This window comes from Trachinotus anak, unplaced genomic scaffold (genome assembly GCF_046630095.1).
Source record: "Trachinotus anak isolate AG129_WGS33_773 ecotype Australia unplaced genomic scaffold, CSIRO_AGI_Tana_v1 ptg000008l, whole genome shotgun sequence".
NCBI lineage: Eukaryota > Metazoa > Chordata > Actinopteri > Carangiformes > Carangidae > Trachinotus > Trachinotus anak.
In genome coordinates, this window is record NW_027273859.1 from 5,480,647 (window position 1) to 5,498,651 (window position 18,005).

The 18,005-nt window shown below is 43.2% G+C and overlaps 1 protein-coding gene across 1 annotated transcript; it reads right to left on the reverse strand.

Moving 5' to 3' along the window:
• Positions 1-10,258: 10,258 nt before the first annotated feature.
• On the reverse strand, positions 10,259-17,482 carry neff1 (neuronal intermediate filament family member 1). The gene is made up of 4 exons (XM_071482048.1): positions 16,604-17,482; positions 13,763-14,080; positions 13,172-13,296; positions 10,259-12,339 (listed from the first exon to the last, which is right to left on the reverse strand). The coding sequence occupies exons 1-4, from the start codon at positions 17,348-17,350 to the stop codon at positions 11,940-11,942; spliced, it is 1,590 nt and encodes a 529-aa protein (XP_071338149.1). The 5' UTR covers positions 17,351-17,482; the 3' UTR covers positions 10,259-11,939.
• Positions 17,483-18,005: the final 523 nt, after the last annotated feature.

The following is an 18,005-nucleotide window of genomic DNA, read 5'->3' on the forward strand; positions in this document are numbered from 1 at the left end:
ACTCCAACAGACTCCCAATCAAAAAGCATCAACTTCTCTCATGAAATACTAAAAGTTAGCTAAATTCATTCCTAATGATCAGTGTTCTGCTGGTTCTGAAAATAAATCCATAGTTAATTAGATATTAGGCCTCAAATGTAGGTATGTTTGTGAACATGCCTGGTTTGATTGACCTGGCTGGTCTGGAGCCAGTCTGCAGTGTTGCCAACAGATTTAGCAACTTTCCCCATCTGACTTTATTTCAAAAAATGCCCAGAGAGATAATTCTGGTGACCTTTTGGACAAACCTTTGGACTTTCCAGAAAGTCCCCACTGCCCCGCATGTGAGACACACATCTGTGCCCACTCTGTTTAGTCAGTGGCAGAGGCAGAGCAGCTCGTTCAGTCTGCAGGGCAGCTGACATAAACATGAATGAGCTGTAAATGTGCAGGCTGTGCTCTGTGTGAGAGAAAAAAATACGAAAAGTATTCTATCACTCGTAACTTTCTCTCACAACACATAACACAGCTGTTGTCTTTACATTATTCAGATTTTGTCATGTGGGGTCACGGTTATGAAATCAAGATTGGAAATGGCTTGGGAGTAACAGATGGTTAGCATTTAGTCTTAATGGGCTTTGTATCAGTCATTATTTCATATTTGTTCTGTTGTCTGATAACAGAAAGAGAAAAACATGTCAGTGGGTTAAGAATTCCCCAGAAACTGTTATGCTGTTTGTTAGCTTACTTTAATGAGTTTGTAGTTCAACGCAGTTCACAATAAGTATGACGTGTTCTTATATTAGCTGTACAGACCCTCCTGGGATTCTGGTTTCCAGTTTTCATGATAAGTAAATGTTTACTTTCTTCATAATTTCCAAATTTAATTAATTTTTTTATCGTGTTTGTTTTTTTTATTTTCCTCTGTGACTCCTCTTCATGTCTCTCCTGTCTTTTTGATTGTTTGTTTTTTCACTTGGAAAAAACATTTTCTGTGATCCAACAAGATGACAGTTGGCTGTGTCAAACAACGACCACATCTACCTGCTCCAACTTAAATCAATACACAAAGACTATATCATGTACAGCATGCATTAGAAAGTTTTTCTTGCACAATAGCGAACTCAAAATGTCTGAATTTTTATTTTTGATAATTCAGAGTAGCTCTAATCCAAACCTCCACTCTTGTTTGATTTATTGGACCCCAGTTTTTTACTCCTGACACCAATTAGTTTTTGTCAATGTCATTAACCTAGTTATTCACATTCATTTTGCAACCTACAATGTGAATGGTTGAATGATGCAATCAAACTTTCATTTATTACCATGTAAATCTACTGCACCTCTATGATTTAGTCTCCTCTTTTTTCAGTTTTCAGTGACACACTATGGAGAGTTTAAAATGTTTTGTGATGAACTAAATTTAATCTGCCCTGGTTCCAGGGAACTAGTCACATTACTTCAGACTTTGGATGTTGCCATACTACCGCAGCATGCACAACTTGCACAATTATTAGTCAATCGCAGTGTTTTGTTTTTCATCCCTTGTCAAATAAAAGTACAACTACAAAGATTAATAAAGTCTTTCAGACTGGATCACACCAGGTTTAAATTACCATGACTTGATTAACTGAAAATACTCTTACACTTCTCTGAATGAGATAAAAGATCTGTAACATGGTGTCTTGCTGCATCATTGTGAAGCTGTAATCAACCCTCACCCCCTACTGCCATGGATGTGACTCAGAAGGTCTCATTCTTGTAACTGTGATCTTACATGTAAGCCTATAAATGTTCCAGTCTCAAACAGCATGTCCCACTCAGCTCCAGTCAGACAGCTACACAGCCTGTCAGAGGGCGTCTGTCTCCCTCTAGAGACCAACTTTGGATCGATATGTTGATGAAAACCACAACAGTTGAAATGAGAAAGCTGTAACCAGTGATTGTCAGAGAGGCCAGAATCTTTTAATTATCAATAAATAAATGAGTTTGTGACCACAACAAAGTGGAATTTGTTTCTGTCCTCCTGTAACCTCCACAAAGCAAATGCATCTAGACAGGAAATATTTCACGACTGAGTTTTGGTTTGTGTGGGTACTTTCAGTCATTTCAGTCACCTTAAACTTACCATATTTCTTTTTTCTCCAAAAGCAAATGGCACTTATCTGTGTGTCAGTATCTATCACTCTAACAATGTAAAGATATAGACATAAAGAATTAGAGTGAAACTCGGGAGTTCGTATTTTTCTGGTATAAAATTTGACCAGAAAATAAAAGAGGTTTTTATGCAAGGCAACACAAGTCTTTGTGACAGTTACAGATTTTAAACTGATACTGAAATTGACATGAAAAATTATTCGGTTCTATTTTTCCATTAGTAATCTACTTTCCTGCATGTTGTTTTTCCAGCTGTCCTTTTGCAGCTGGACCAGTACTAAACATTACTGATTGGATGAGCAGCAAAAGCACATTTACCTGAACAGGGATGGTACAGAAGTCTGCAGTTGTTAACCTGATCAGAAAATGAAGTGTCAAAAAGAAAGTGTCAGAGATAGGGAGTGGTGGAGGACTGGTTAAATCAATTACATTTCATTTAAGCCTTTTCATAAAATGACTTGTTTAGTGCACCCTGGTCTTTCATCTTTGACTCTAAACAGTTTTTCTTTTGGGTTTGTTTGATAGCCTTTATGAATACACTGCACGCAAATAACCTTATCATACACTCATAGCTGTCCAAGTTTGTGCGTGGCAATTGTGGGCTTTTATTTTTAAGGAATGGTTGTATTCTGTAGTTGTATTCTGGTTAACTTGATATTGTTATCAGAGTCTCTGAAGTCATGGGAAGTGTGGGCTATATTCAAAACAAATAATGTTCTGTGGATTTATTTCTTTTATTGTCTACAGCGTTAAATAATAATATGTTAATAACTTATATATATATATATAAAGCTATCTATATATATATATATATATATACACACACACACACACACACACACACATATCAAACATACATGTCTAGGCTCCCTATGAGCATTTGCTTTACTCTATAATTTTTCAGTCTTGTCAGTATTGTCATATATTATGTTATACACTCACTCACTCACATTTTCAGTATGATGATAGACTGTATTTAGTAAGTGTATAACCTCATAATAATTATAATTTTGATAATAATTTTCCAATAATAACTATAATAACCTTTTAAAATGTCCAAACAACAAAAATATTCCTTGTTCTTCATGTATGGAGAATTCTGAACTTCTCATTAAAAACAAAAGAAAATCTTAAAAACAATTATTGGACAAGTGTATGGTATTATCAGTTTAATGTCAGTCATTCCAGATCCTGTGAAGACTAGAAGGTGGAAGTGGTCGTCTGCTGCTACTATCTGTAATTTGCACCTTTAACACCAAGTGGCAGCAAAAGCTCACTGTAATTATTGTGTGTGTGTGTGTGTGTGTGTGTGTGTGTGTGTGTGTGTGTGTTTGTGTCAGTTGCCTGACAGAAGCCAGCAGTTATAAATACTTAATGGCCTCCTGCTGTTGCAGAAGTAAAAGGAGGTGAGTGTTGCAGCCCAGATATAATAGTTCAATAGGATCTGACACTGTACTGAAGGGTGTCCAGTGTTCACAGTGATGAATGGTACTAACTGGGCTGTGGAACAGAACAGGGCTGTTTAGGATCATCAGGGTGATGCAGTTTATATTTTCATACATCACCCAGACAACAACCTACAAAATCTGACCGACTCATCTTTATGTTATATAACAATTTACAAAAAAAAGAAAAAAAAAAGAAACAGTCCTCTTCTATACTGATTTGCATGGCTTTTTGCAACATATTTCCAAAATGTAGCATTCAAACGAGCTGTCAATATACTCTTCTCTGCTTCTCTTCCCTTACTTTATCTGTGTCTTGAGGCTTGCCTTGTTTATTCTTATCCTCTATCTTAGTTTAATCCTCTTAAATCCTGTTTGTTCCTTTTTAATATGTTCTTGTGCTAATGCATTTCATATCTTATATAAAGCTCTTTGAATTGAGTTGTTGTTGAAAAGTTCTGCACAAATATACTTGCCTTAATAACCAAGTCGATACACAGAAAAACAGTTCTCTTCTGTACTGATTGATTAATATTCAGTTTAACATGGTTTTCCCACATAAAAAGTGAAAGAAGAAGCACATCTATGTTTACTTCCTCATTTTGAAATTCGGGATCAGGTCTCATGCCCCACCCACCACCACTGCTTACAATATGTAGACAGGTGAAACTGCAGAGAGTATCAAGATCATGAGAGGAGGAAACGTCAGAGATTCAGCCACATGTTTGAGCCTCAGTTAGAGGCTTCATTTTATTTGTTTGCTTGTTAGCTTGTAAGTGGCAGAGGCTCACACAATGTAAGCGGTTGTGCTCATACAAACTCTGGTTCTCTGTTCTTTTGCCTGCCCCCATCCCCAGAGGATGACGGCATTGGTTCTGTAGGTTATCTGACGTATGAAACCCTGGCTGTCTGAATCTGTTTTTATGAGACTGTCATTGGTTCACTGCAGTTCCAAGGTGGAAATACACAGTCATGGTGTTGACTGATTATTTTGCTCATTTTATTATATAAAAAACCTCATATGGACATTTTAACAGAGGTTAAGGTGTAGTGACAAGTCGACTATCACACTCATCCATCATTACATATGACATGATGAAAATAATTTGTCAGTACCACCGATGTCTATCTTTACACACTCTTAACTTCGATTTTTCTTATGTTGTCTTTGTAATTTGATTCCTGCTGTTTTTCTGTCATTTTTATAGACTAATGATGTCATTGCCTGTCAGTCGGTATTCTGTTCTTTAATAACTGGCTCTGCTGCAATTATATCAAGCCTCCACAAATCATCTTTAAATAATCTAATTTATTTGGTGGGGCTACATCACAAATATAATTTATTTAAGAATTATTTAGATATTTAGATATTTATTGACTTGCACAAGGAACAAAAATGATTTGGAATAAGCATACAGTTTGATTAATATCTTTGAAGATGTGGAAATTCACTGTCTGTCCTTCTGTCCTTGAAGTTTTAAGACATACAAACCTTGAACCATCACCCAGCAGTTCTTTGAAAACAAGGCTTTAACAACAGAAGGGAAACAGTTGAGAAAAATTAGCATGACAACAAAAATACCCAACTGCTCACTCACGTCCCCTCCCACCCAAAGATTATGACTGCAGTGCTTTGACTCTATTCTGTGGGGGGCACTTCATCCTTGCTGCAGTGTAATGCTGCGGACATTGCTCAGTCATTCTGCACAGCGTACTGCACATGTCCAATGATACTGTGTACAGTCCTGTCATGCTTCGCCTGTGGTGCACAGTTAGGGCTCTACGTGTGTCAGGCAGCCAGAATTTTGGCTGGGCCTCCTCAGCAGCTCCTCCAAAACTGCAGGGCTCTGGGACATCTGCAATGCAGAAGTCTATATATAGCAATGGACTTACCGGGAGAGAGAGGGGAAGGGAGAGAGAGACACAGTGAAAAAGATATAAGGATGAGGGGAGACAGAGAGGGGAAGGATGAGACAGAGAGAAACAATGAATGAAAAGGGTGATACCTGAACTGAAAATGAGCTGGACACTAATACAGAGCTGACACGAAGCAGCTTTGTCAACTGTTCTCTTATGTCAACACTAACTTTTACCACAAGCTTGATACACAGTCCATTCCTACTCTATGCAAACTGCTGTTGTTATATAATATATTTATACATATAAGCCTCACAACTTGAGTTCACTCAGGATTTGAACACTTGCAATCGCAAGGTCAGTGATGAGTGCGTTTGCCAGTATCTCTGTGTTTAACTCACTTAAAAGAGGAAATGTAATTATATGGTTGTGGACTCCCAGCATCAGAAACAGGGAATCGTGGTCGTTAAATGCGGAGGTTGAGTATTTATTGCCTTATCTCAAAGGGTCTCAGGGGTGCAGTGCAGGAGGAGGAGGAGAGCGGTTCAATTATGCATGCACCTCCACAACAACTGAATCTGCTGACAGCAGAGCTCAGCACGCACACAGCAGCAGCGCGGCCAAATCAAGGACGATTCCACGCTCCAGCCAGCCGCAGGCCGCAGGCCCGCAGAGCTGTGGGATTGATCGGACTCTTGAATTTTCAATAAATCTGCCCTCTGACACGCTCCCTGTCTGACACCCCACCACAGAGGTCCATGCTGAGTCATAACTCCTTGTGTCACTGAGGAAAGACAGAGCATCAGTCATACTGAGTCCAGCACGCAGAGAGAGGAGGGTCTGAGCAGCAGTGGGGATGTAGAGTTACACAGTATTTTTTTTTAAAAGATGTCAAAGAATAACTTAACACCAAGCTGAAGAGCACTGTTTTGCTTCCCTGGTTTAAAATTTCAAACCAGTGTCACCTCTGACCACACCCAGCAGTGATGTGTGTGGTTACCTGTAACTACACCCAACAGTGATGTCCAGCAGTACACCTGTACATCGCTGCAGCAAGGTGGTTAAACCGATGCAGCTCAGCAAAAAGCAGATTTACAGGCAGCATTAAGTTCCTCTTTAACTGTATTGATTTACAGTTATGGACAGAGCTGTGTACAGCACAGTCGTTCATCTGAATGATGTATCATCTAAAGGAAACAAGCTTGTCTGCTGTTTTGCAGAGGCATCCAGAGGTTAGAAAATCTGCCCACCAGGAGGAACTGGAAAGATCATTGTGGTAAATCAGTGCAAAAAACAAAGTGTTAAAACAATACTTTGTGCTTTTACAGGTTGATATGAGCCAGACTATTTCTTGACCAGCTAACCCTAACCCAACATCACAGTGATGACAAGAGCCCAGGCACATAAACACCCTCAGAAAACTCTGAACTGGATTTGTCACATTCAGACTAAGCCGTTTGAAAATGTTGTTTCCAGTCTTTATGGAAAGCTAAGCTAACCAGCTGCTGGCTGTAGCTTCATGTTTAATGGATAGCTATGAGTGTGGTATTGATCTTCTGATTGAACTGTCAACATGAAAGTGATCGAGCTTACTTCCCTAAATGTCACTCAAATCCTCAAAAGTACCACAACCTGTAATTCAAATGATTTAAATTAGTGTTCCCCTGAGTTGTACACAGGTACGTCAGGAATGACATTGAAAAAGTGACCAAACCCTCTCTGCAGCTACAGAGCAGCTGGGCAGCGTGTCAAACTACACAAATCATTCACTCATTCATTCATCTGCTATACTGCTTATCCTTTTGAGGGTCACACGGAGGCTGGAGCCAGTCCCAGCGGACATTGGGATTGCACCCTGGACAGGTGGCCAGTCTGTCACAGGACTGAAATTTTAAGATAACCAGCCATTCATTCACACTTAATGTACACACACAATTTAGAGTCGCCAGTTAACCTAACCTGCATGCCTTTGGCTTTTGGGAGGAAGCCGGAGTACCCGGGGGAGACCCACATAGGCACAGGGAAAACATGCAGGTTTAAACCCAGAACCTTCTTGCTGTGAGGCGACAGTGCTAACTACTGCACCACTGTGCAGCCCATAGAAATATACTGAAAGATTTGCAGTTCAACTCAGCACACAGATAGTGCAAGTCCATATTTCCTCATCTCTGCTGCAGTATCTGTCTCAAACAGCATCTTACTTCTTATTGATTGTCCCAAGCACATCCACAGACAGTTTTGCAGCTCTTGTTCTTTACTTTGCCGGATCATGTTGCCTTTTCTTTTCCTGAAACTCACGTGTTCTTTTCATCTGCTATTTTCGTCAGAAACATTTGTCCTCTACTTTCCTCCTGCTTCTCTGACACTTTTATTGATTTTCTGTTAGTGCCATAATAATGTTTTTGCCACTGTGCTGATTCTCCCTACAACACACACACACACACACACACACACACACACACACACACACACACACAGACACAGAGGACCACAGTCTGTGAGCTTGGAAACAAACACTCGGAGGCTGTGATGATGAAGTTCTTGCTGGTGACAGCTGTGCTGGTGGGCCAACGTTGGCAGCTACCATCCATCTTAGCAGGCTCCATCTTTCACCTCTGGGTGCAGGCAGGCAGAAGCTGAGCCAATACTAACACCCAGCAGACATTGTTCACTTCTGCCCATTAATGACAAGGTATCGACTGCAGCCTGATGGCTCGGGGGGCAGGCAGGTTTGTGACTGGAGAGACTCAGTTTGTATTTGTTGTAGGAATGAGAGTAAATAGCTAGACGCCTCCTCCCACAACAAATGCTGTCAAGGTGCCTTTGAGCAAGGCTTGTACCTTGAACTGTTCCAAATCTGTTCTGATGGTGCCATCACCTCTTGTAGTGCCTCAGCCCGGCTCACTGTGGTGCCATCAGATCCTTTTCCAAGCATTATTTATGGCCCCACTCCCTGCAGAGGCAGCAGGCTCTTGCCCAGTTTGATGTGTCAGCCGATGCTGCTACACCTTGGATGATCAGTAGAAGAGAAGATCTATTCAGTGTACCGTAGCTGGGTCGTGCCTGTAGTGGAAAATTTTAGTGTGGGAGTATTTGTAACTTGTCTTATTGCATCCTTATTGCAATGGGAAAATTTAATCCACCATATATGTGCTCTTGTGTGACTTCATTTGTATCTTTTTATAACTGATAAACTGTCCCAACCATAGACTGTAGATCAAAATGGACGTAGACTCCAGGTATAAAAATTGAAGCCAGCACAGAAGAGCCTTAAACCTGCATCTTATATAATGGCCATCAGGGGGCGACTCCACCGGTTGCAAAAAGAAGTCAGATTGTACTGAAGTCTATGTGAAAATGTCACTACTTCTCTCTTGATTTATTACCTCAGTAAACGTTTTCCCAATGAGTTTATGGTCTCAGTCGCTAGCTTCAAGTCTTTTTCAATATAACATGATGTTCATTTTTTTAATTATGGTCCCATTTAGAGGAAAATAGATGATAAAGCCTGGTGTGCATTAGGGCAGGGCCTAACAATCAGGATAGAGTACAGAGCAGGTCAGATCCACGCCCACTCCTCCTCAGCTCCACTTTCCCATCCAACCATGGTTTTATCTGGTTTCAAATAACCAAGATGACGACAGCCAAATTACAAACTCGAGGCTTCACAAACCACTGGGTGACGTCACAGTGGGTCGCTCCAAAGGGCGTCACTGATGTGTTAACTCGCAATAACAAACATCAGAACTAAAAAGCTGAAGCACTTAAAGGAGTTTGTCAGATCAAGTGTTTGCTGAGAGGGTTTTGCACAAATAAGGTGTAAACAGTGGAAGCCATTCATTTGTCTGTTGAAGGATAAGCAATGGAAGCAACTGACATGTTGGTTAAAACGCTCAAACAGAAATAAGCAGAGCTGCAATCGGACAAAATATAATCCCTGAAAGCAGCTGCATTGTCATTTGGAGGTTAAGGAGTGAAACTAGAAATGTCAGATGAAGTGTGAGCGGTGAAGATGTCGCTGTCAGCAGGTGTAATGTCAGGTGAACTGAGTGACATGGAGGCTTCTGAGCAGCCAGTTGAGTTGAGTAGTACGAGGATGATGAGCTGAAGGCTTTAAATTTCCAGAAGGTAAAGTTATATTTGTCTGTGTTAATGGTGACCTGGCAGTCGATGCCTGTCACCCAAATGCATGCTGGGATAGGCTTCAGGGGCTTAAAGCCTTTGCATATAAATAGGTGAATTAAGAAAATGAAGTGATGTTTTGTGCAGTTTCAGATATGAACATGTATAAATATGAAGGAAGGAATAATGGCTTTAAGGTTTTTGTTTTCTTAGGGACTTAATCATTGTGTCAGTGACCTTTTTCTGTAAAGACCAACATCATATTTCATCACTTTCAGCCCTTAAACTGTGTAACTTGTTATTGTCAGCATTTTGGTATAACACTGTGAATACAAAGAGATTCCACTCGCACGTGCTTGTACCTTTCATTAATACACATTACCTTAGCTAAGCACTCTGCAGTACATATTTTGAATTAAATCATTATTAACAAATCCATGGTCATTTTTAACTTCTTTTGCAGGCACTGAACAACTATGGAGCATCATCATTTCCACACATAGTCTCTTGCTATTTCTTATTTAATACTTTAATTGATTTTTACATATTCACATTCATGATATTGAAAATCAATGTATCTTTTGTTTTTATCATATGACATTATGTCCATTATAGCAGTGGAAGAATATTATAATAATTACAATAACTATAAAATTTCAGTCCTGATTCATGACATTGAAGACACAGAGATGTTAATGTTTGGTTAATAAATGTTTTTATTTGGCTTTGAGAGGAATATCACTGCATGAGATAGCAGCACATACAGTCACAGTTGTATAGCAGAACGGTTTGGAAAGTCAGCACTCCTCCGTCTCCCCAGAAACAAGTGAGATGCAGGTGAAAACATGTTTTATTTTAACTTTCAGTCATGGTTAAGGCAAGTTTTTTTTTTTTAAACGGAACACATAACAAGCAAAAATCTATCCCATCCTTTAGATATTCAAGCTCCAAGAGTCAGGCCATGCACTCATGCCTGTTGGTCGATTCATTTGTCAAGAAGAAAAGCAAAGGGGGTGAAATGATGAACGACGGTGATGCAGTTCAGGGCAAAGTGATCGAAAGAGTTATGGTGAAAATAGCCCTTATATACGACTCTGTACCATATAACCATGACCCCGGCAGCGTCTGCCCCACCTGCCACTTGCAGTCTGAGCTGAGGGCTGTCAGTGTCACCGTCAGCTGCACTGACACTGACAGCCACGCTCACCTCCACCTTGTTTCCTGTTTCCACCTAAATTAAACAAAAGCATCACCATGTTCGTGGAGGAGGAGAAAGAAAAGAGGTTGGTTTTCTCTGAGAATGAAGGGAAAGAAACTTAATTATAAATATTCAACTGTGACAGGTGAGATCTGTGATAACGTCCTTGACAAATGAATCAATCAAAGGGGGATAATTCATATTCCCAAAATATATATATATATATGTATATATAGCAGCAATTTAAACTCTACTTTTCATTCCCACAGATGCACTTCCTCATGGAGAAGCTGCAGCACTCCTCCCTCCCCACAAATGAAAATACCTCCCACCCTCCCAATATATTTGTATATACAGTTTTTCTGGGCTCCGAGTTGCCGTTATTGCCGTGCCGTGACGCTGCAGGGAACAAAAGAGAATGTGAAAGGGCTCGAATGGTTAGCTGTACATTTCATTTTGTCGTGGTGGGATGAGATGTAGAACTACGTGGAGGGTAATGGAGAGGAGTGTAAGAAAGAGTGGAGTGAAACGCACCCGCCTGCCCTGTGAAATGTGGGGGTCTGACTTGCAGTTCGAATAGAAGCTTTGGATTCCTTTAAACATCCTGACATTCAGGTTCGAGCTGGTGGAGCTTTGTTCTGTGATGGATTCCTTACTTACAGTACTCCCCAACTTTTAAATGTAAAAATCAAATAGCACCGTAAAAGTTGGACCGGCTGTTTCCCATGCTCCAAGATCTGTGCGTTCATCTTAAAGTCCGTGTGCTGATATAATTGTTACTTTCAAGGTATTATTGATTGCTCTTACTGTGAATATTGATCACTGATGGCACATTTACTGTTGCTCTTGTGAGGAAAAGTCATTATGACACTTTGTGGCATCATGCTAGCTTTCTGCATGTCTCTGCACCGATGTGATGTAAAATCGTGATGATTAAATACCATCTGCCACTGTAGGACGTCTATTCCCTTCTAAAGCTCCTCCTCTAAGGTTTGAACTAATCACTTCTGAGTTACAGAGCAAACAGAGACAGAAAACACAGGTGTGAGGCATCTGGAGTGTGCAGAGGTGTGTGTGAGTGTTTCTCTGTGTGTGACAGAGTTGATGTGATCAGTAACCAGATCCATATGAGTGTGGAATGTGTTATTGATGATAATGATGAAGATGATGACACAAGCAGTTTAGCTCTTGCTGATCTTGCCGGTGGGGCTCTTCTTCTCCTTCTCCTTCTCCTTCTCCTTCTCCTTCTCCTCTTTCTCCTTTGGCTTCTCTTCCTCCTCCTCTTCCTCCTCTTCCTCCTCGCCCTCTTCCTGGTCGTCTCCCTCCTCTCCCTCTTCTCCCTCCTCACCCTCCTCTCCCTCTTCTCCCTCCTCAGCCTCCTCTTCTCCCTCCTCTCCCTCCTCCTCCTCCTTCTCCTCCTCCTCTGCCTCCTCTTCCTCCTCCTCAGGCTTGGCACTGGACTTCCTGTAGGCTCCCAGGCTGTAGGTTCGGGCCGACATGTAGGAGAAGCCGGGGTAGCCTGACTGCACCATGGCTCCACCAACAGAGCTGAGGCGGCACTCTTCACCTTCTAGCAGCTTCCTGTAAAGACAGAGAGAGAGACAGAGAGAGAGAGAGAGAGAGACAGGGGACAGAGATGACGACCTTCTAGTCTGGTTTCGTTACTATTCTTATCTGAGTGAGTCTCTGCTGAGGGCTCTCATGTCACTGGGGTATCGGCGGCAGCACCTCTGCTGTCTGTTGTGGTATATTTGCCCTGAACCTGGAGATTAGATTATTGTCAGGTTTCATGTTGCATCTGTAACTTTCATCTGTTGCAGTGGGGAAACGATTGATTCCTCTGTGGAAAAGCATTTTAAACCACATTTTCCAAATGGAAGATTGTTTACTTTCCTCTTTTTAAAGATGTTTCTTGGCGTTTTGGCTTTATTAGACAGTAGGTGTAGGGATTGTGTGGTGACAGAGGGAGAGAGTATGACATGAAACAAAGGTCCCTGCCTAAAATCAAACTGGGGACGTTGCTGTCACAAACCATGTGTCTTGAGAACTAGGCCACTGCCCTCCCTGTAAGAGTTTAATTTTAAAAATGCTTGAAATAAATGTGAGGAAGTGAAGCTCATTGTAATGATGACATGCATGAATAAAATATTAACTTAACACTCATTCAACAACTAAAAAAAATTGATTTCTTGACTGGAATTTTGCATTTTTTTGTTATTACATCCACTGAACTTCAAAAAGATGAAGGTGAGAAAAACAAAATGCAAAATATAAGAATAACCATTATTCTTTCATTACTTATTCTTGTTATTCTTTATAAAAATGTTTAAAATAAGAAAGCGATGGAACCTGGTATCAAACAGTTTAAAAGCTAAACTGATGACTGCTGTGTTGTTTGTAATGTAGCCCCAACCTGTAGGCAGCAATCTCAATGTCCAGCGCCATCTTGACGTTCAGCAGGTCCTGGTACTCGCGCAGGTGACGGGACATCTCTCCCTTGGTGCTGCGCAGAGCAGCCTCCAGCTGCTGGATGGTGTCCTACAAACACAGACACACACACAAAATCTCCTTATGAAATAGAATGATTTTGTCAGGCAGTCATGAATATAGATAGGCTGAAAATGTGCTGATAAACATCTAAGAAAAGATTTCAATTTTTGTGCTGTCACACTGAAGAAGGGCTCGCATTAATTTTTAAAATGAGAGTGATTTATAAAAGATGCTCCTATAATTAGATATTCCAGACCTTCCAGTCCTTCATCAGTGTCCGCTGTGCAGCGCCCTTCAGAGTTTAAATGATGAGTGTGGTATTGGCTTATGAGACAAAGGCTGGATTGTGTTATTACCGGGTTATAGTATTGTTTTTTCTGTTGTCTGATTTTTGTTTTGTCTGCAAATTTTTTGCTGCTGTCTTGATCAGGTTTCCGACCTCAGTTGAATAAAAACTGAATAAATGAAATAAAAAAAACAAACAAAATCTTACCACCCCATATCATTTACATACCTGCATCTCTCCAATTTCATTGTTATGGCGATCCTCCATCTCGGCAATCTGCCTCTCCAGAGCCTCGTTGTGGCCCCTGAGGGCCTCGATCTCCAGGGTGCGGGCCTGCACCTGCCTGCGGTACTCACTCAGCTCCTCCTTTGAGTGCTTGATGGCGTCCTGGTTGCGGGCAGCCGCCTCGGTCACGCTGGCGAACTTGGAGCGGTACCACTCCTCTGCCTGGACCTGGTTCCTGGCTGACAGGTTCTCGTACTGAGCCCGGATGTCCTTCAGGGCTGCAGCCAGGTCCGGTTTACTCATGTCCATCTCCACTGACACCTGCACACAGGAGAAGGAAAGAGGGAAGTCTTTATGTAACAGGTCTTAGTTTATAGATATTACATCTGTAAAAATCTAGATGTGAAACTGAGTTTGTTTAAATGTGTTTGTTGTTTGTATTCTGTTTCGCTTACGAAACATTTAACCATTTTTTATGATTCAGGGCTTAAATAAAGTTTATGTAAGGCTAAGGCCAAAGTAATGTGCAGGGCTGGTCAGAAAATCATTTGGTGACCAGAATGTCATTGAATTATTGGTTCAAATTGTTGCAGAATATGTTTTTTTGTGTTGATCTTCTAAACATCTGTGTTTGCTGTACATTCATTTTCATTCTGACAAGAAGCCTCAAGAAAGCCACAGTGGACCAGCAACACTAAATATATTGAAATATTAGGAATCTCTTTTCTGTGTACAAAACTCATAATGTCACAGCTGTCCACAGGTAAATGCTCTTTTTTCTGTCGTTAGCAGCTGCAACATAATGTTTTTCTGTCGTGCTGTGCTGCCTCTGGTGACCTGTGTATGAAACAGCCGAGCAGTGTGTTGATGAGCTGAGTTGCAGTCTGGTGAGGTGGACTGCTGCAGGACTGATTCATCGACTGCTGACTCTGCTTCTCTGCCAGAGGGAGAGAGCTGTGCTGTCAATAGCTTACATGGCAAAAATATTCCCAGCAGGGAAGAGGAGAAACCCTGGAGAAATCTGCCCGGCAACTGTCACTCAAACGCATGACTTACTTAATTCTGCTGAGCACTCAGTGAATTGATTTCTGCTCAGAGTTGCAGAGGAAGCCGCCTGCTGCTTTTTATTACCCCAGAGGCTTTGTTTTTATTTGCTCCATCTGCAACATGATGGTGTTACATAACTAACGGCTCCGTATACAGTCACAGTAACTCCGGGAGCTTCTGTTTGAACTGGGGTCGATGTTATTGATGAACACATCTGGATGTGAGTCAGACATACCAAAACTTTTTTGGGTCAAACTTTGACAGTGTTCCCGCTGTGCTTCTGCTGTTAAACACTGTAGCTTGATGCTTGGTGTACCCCCCCCCCCCCCCCCCCCCCCCCGAGGACGACCACACCCTTGGACTCTGCGCTATTTCTCCGCATTTCTCTCCCGCCCTCTCTGCTCTGACTGAGCGCGCGGCGGGACGCTGCAGGCGCGCGGAGCTGAGACAGGAGCAGCGCCGTCACGAGCCCGTCCGTCACCGGGGAACAGCGGGAACAGCTCCAGCCTGTTTTATACCTTTAAACTCCGACATGAGGACCTGTGTGTTTGACTAGGTAGCTATTATTAGCGGCGTATTAGGTCATTTGTAACAAATTCATGCTTTTATCTGGTGATTCTAATAAACTATTTGCAGTATTATGGAAATGTTATAGTCAGCTGGAGCCACTAAAACCACAGGGAACCTCATTAAGTTTGATACTGTCGCTGTTCTCAGTCCACAAGCCTCAGTTTCTGTAGCAACACGAAGTGATTTGTTGACTGACTTTGTTTAAACATGTTTGGATGTGAAGGCCGGAGGTTTGTGCCAGTGTGACCCTGACAGCCACCTGTTAGACTGTAGGTCATCAGGGTGTGTACCTGTGTGTACCTGTGTGTGAGTGTGTGTGTGTGTGTGTGTGTGTGTGGGGGTGTGGGGGTGTGTACCTGTGTGTGTGTGTGTGTGTGTGTGTGTGTGTGTGTGTGAGTGTGTACCTGTGTGTGTGTGTGTGTGTGTGTGTGTACCTGTGGTGTGGGTACCTGTTTGGGTGTGTGTGTGTACCTGTGTGTACCTATGTGTGTGTGTGTGTATCTGTGTGTAGCTGTGTGTGTGTGTGTGTGTGTGTGTGTACCTGTGTGTGTGTGTGTGTGTGTACCTGTGTGTGTGTACCTGTATGTACATACCTCTGTGTGTGTACCTGTGTGTAGCTGTGTGTGTGTACCTGTGTGTACCTGTGTGTACCTGTGTGTGTGTACCTGTGTGTAGCTCTGTGTGTACCTGTGTGTGTGTACCTGTGTGTAGCTGTGTGTGTGTGTACCTGTGTGTGTGTACCTGTGTGTACCTGTGTGTGTGTACCTGTGTGTAGCTCTGTGTGTACCTGTGTGTGTGTACCTGTGTGTACGTACCTCTGTGTGTGTACCTGTGTGTAGCTGTGTGTGTGTACAGCTGTGTGTGTGTGTGTACCTGTGTGTACGTACCTCTGTGTGTGTACCTGTGTGTGTACCTGTGTGTGTAGCTGTGTGTGTGTGTGTACCTGTGTGTGTAGCTGTGTGTGTGTGTACCTGTGTGTGTACCTGTGTGTGTAGCTGTGTGTGTGTGTGTACCTGTGTGTGTACCTGTGTGTGTAGCTGTGTGTGTGTGTGTACCTGTGTGTGTACCTGTGTGTGTAGCTGTGTGTGTGTGTACCTGTGTGTGTACCTGTGTGTGTAGCTGTGTGTGTGTGTACCTGTGTGTGTACCTGTGTGTGTAGCTGTGTGTGTGTGTACCTGTGTGTGTACCTGTGTGTGTAGCTGTGTGTGTGTGTACCTGTGTGTGTACCTGTGTGGCCTGCAGAGACGCCTGCAGCTCCTGCAGCTCCTCCTCATGAACCTTCCTGAGGAAGGAGATCTCGTCCAGCAGCGACTCCACCTTCTTCTCCAGCTCCAGGCGGGCCAGCGTGGCGTCGTCCACGTCCTTCCGGTAACCCTTCAGGCTGTTCTCCGCCTCCTCGCGCAGCCGGGTTTCCTCCTCCAGCTTCTCCCTCACGCGCTCCAGCGTGTCGCTCATCTGCACGCAGTCCACGTGCATCTGGCTCTTCTCGTGCGTCAGCTCCTCCACGCGCGACCGCAGCTCGCGGATCTCCTGCTCGTACAGCTCGTGCAGGCGCGAGGGCTCGCTGTGGCGCTGGCGCAGCACCGAGACCTCCGCCTCCAGCACCTTGTTCTGCTGCTCCAGGCTGTGCACCTTCTCGATGAAGGCCACGAAGCGGTCGTTGAGGCCCTGCAGCTGCTCCTTCTCGTTGGTGCGGATGATCTTCAGCTCGTTGGTGACGGCGGTGGACTGGGTCAGGTCCACCGCGGAGTCCGGCACGGAGGAGAAGACGCGGCCGGGCGCCGCCGACCGGCGGTAGGTGGTGGAGGACACCGCGGAGGGGGAGCCGTAGGTGCGGTGGCCGCTGCGGTATCCCGCAGAATGCAGGCGGGACGGGCTGCTGCTGCTGCCCAGACCCACACGGCCGGTCCGGGGAGCATCTCCGAAGATCTTCCGATAGGAGCTGCTGCTGTAAATGTCGCCGGAGTAACTCATGTTTCCTTTAGCTTGGTGGTGTCCGGTCCCAATGCTCTGTACGGGAGAGAGACGGAGTGTGTGTGGAGTTCAGGAGTGTGTGAGGGTGAGTGTGTGAGAGAGAGAGAAAGTGAGATGCGAGTGATGTCTGGCCAGGACAGGTGCTTTTATAGTGAAGGCGCCGACGCATCATTTGACGCAGAGACAACAGAAGATGAGGGGAAACCTGCAAGCTTTTGCAGAAAGCCTCCACCCTCTGGGGAGACACGAATTCACTCATGCAGCCCCTCTCTTCTACCGTGAAGCTCAGGCATCAACACAGCAGCTCTATATGAAGATCACGTCTTGTGTTGGGGTTTTATTGTTTGACCTTAAAAACGTATTAAACTTAACTTTTCATTAAGTTATTAACTCACGAGTTCCTTTGATGTTCTGATTTGAGGACACGCAAATAAAACCACGTGTGAAATTTCATTTTCCCATCTGTCATCCCACTGGACTGTCTCCTGTTACCTTAGTCCATACTGTCCACTGCCATTGCAGTTTTTCTTTGCTGTCCCAGCAGAATGGCCAATAGGATCGATGTGTGGAGCGCGCTGTGCGCTAGAGTGTGTTTGGTGCCGCAGTCTCCCCCCCCCCCCCCCCCCCCCCCCCGACCTCTGCAATATCGGAATAC

Bases quoted from the DNA above. Each gene is read 5' to 3' on its own strand.
- neff1 (XM_071482048.1), bottom strand. From the start codon at position 17,350: ATGAGTTACTCCGGCGACATTTACAGCAGCAGCTCCTATCGGAAGATC. The intron at 14,081-16,603 runs GTACACACACAG...TCCTGTGTGCAG, and splicing joins CGTCTCTGCAGGCCACACAG to GTGTCAGTGGAGATGGACAT. The intron at 12,340-13,171 runs GTTGGGGCTACA...CTGTCTTTACAG, and splicing joins ATTGAGATTGCTGCCTACAG to GAAGCTGCTAGAAGGTGAAG.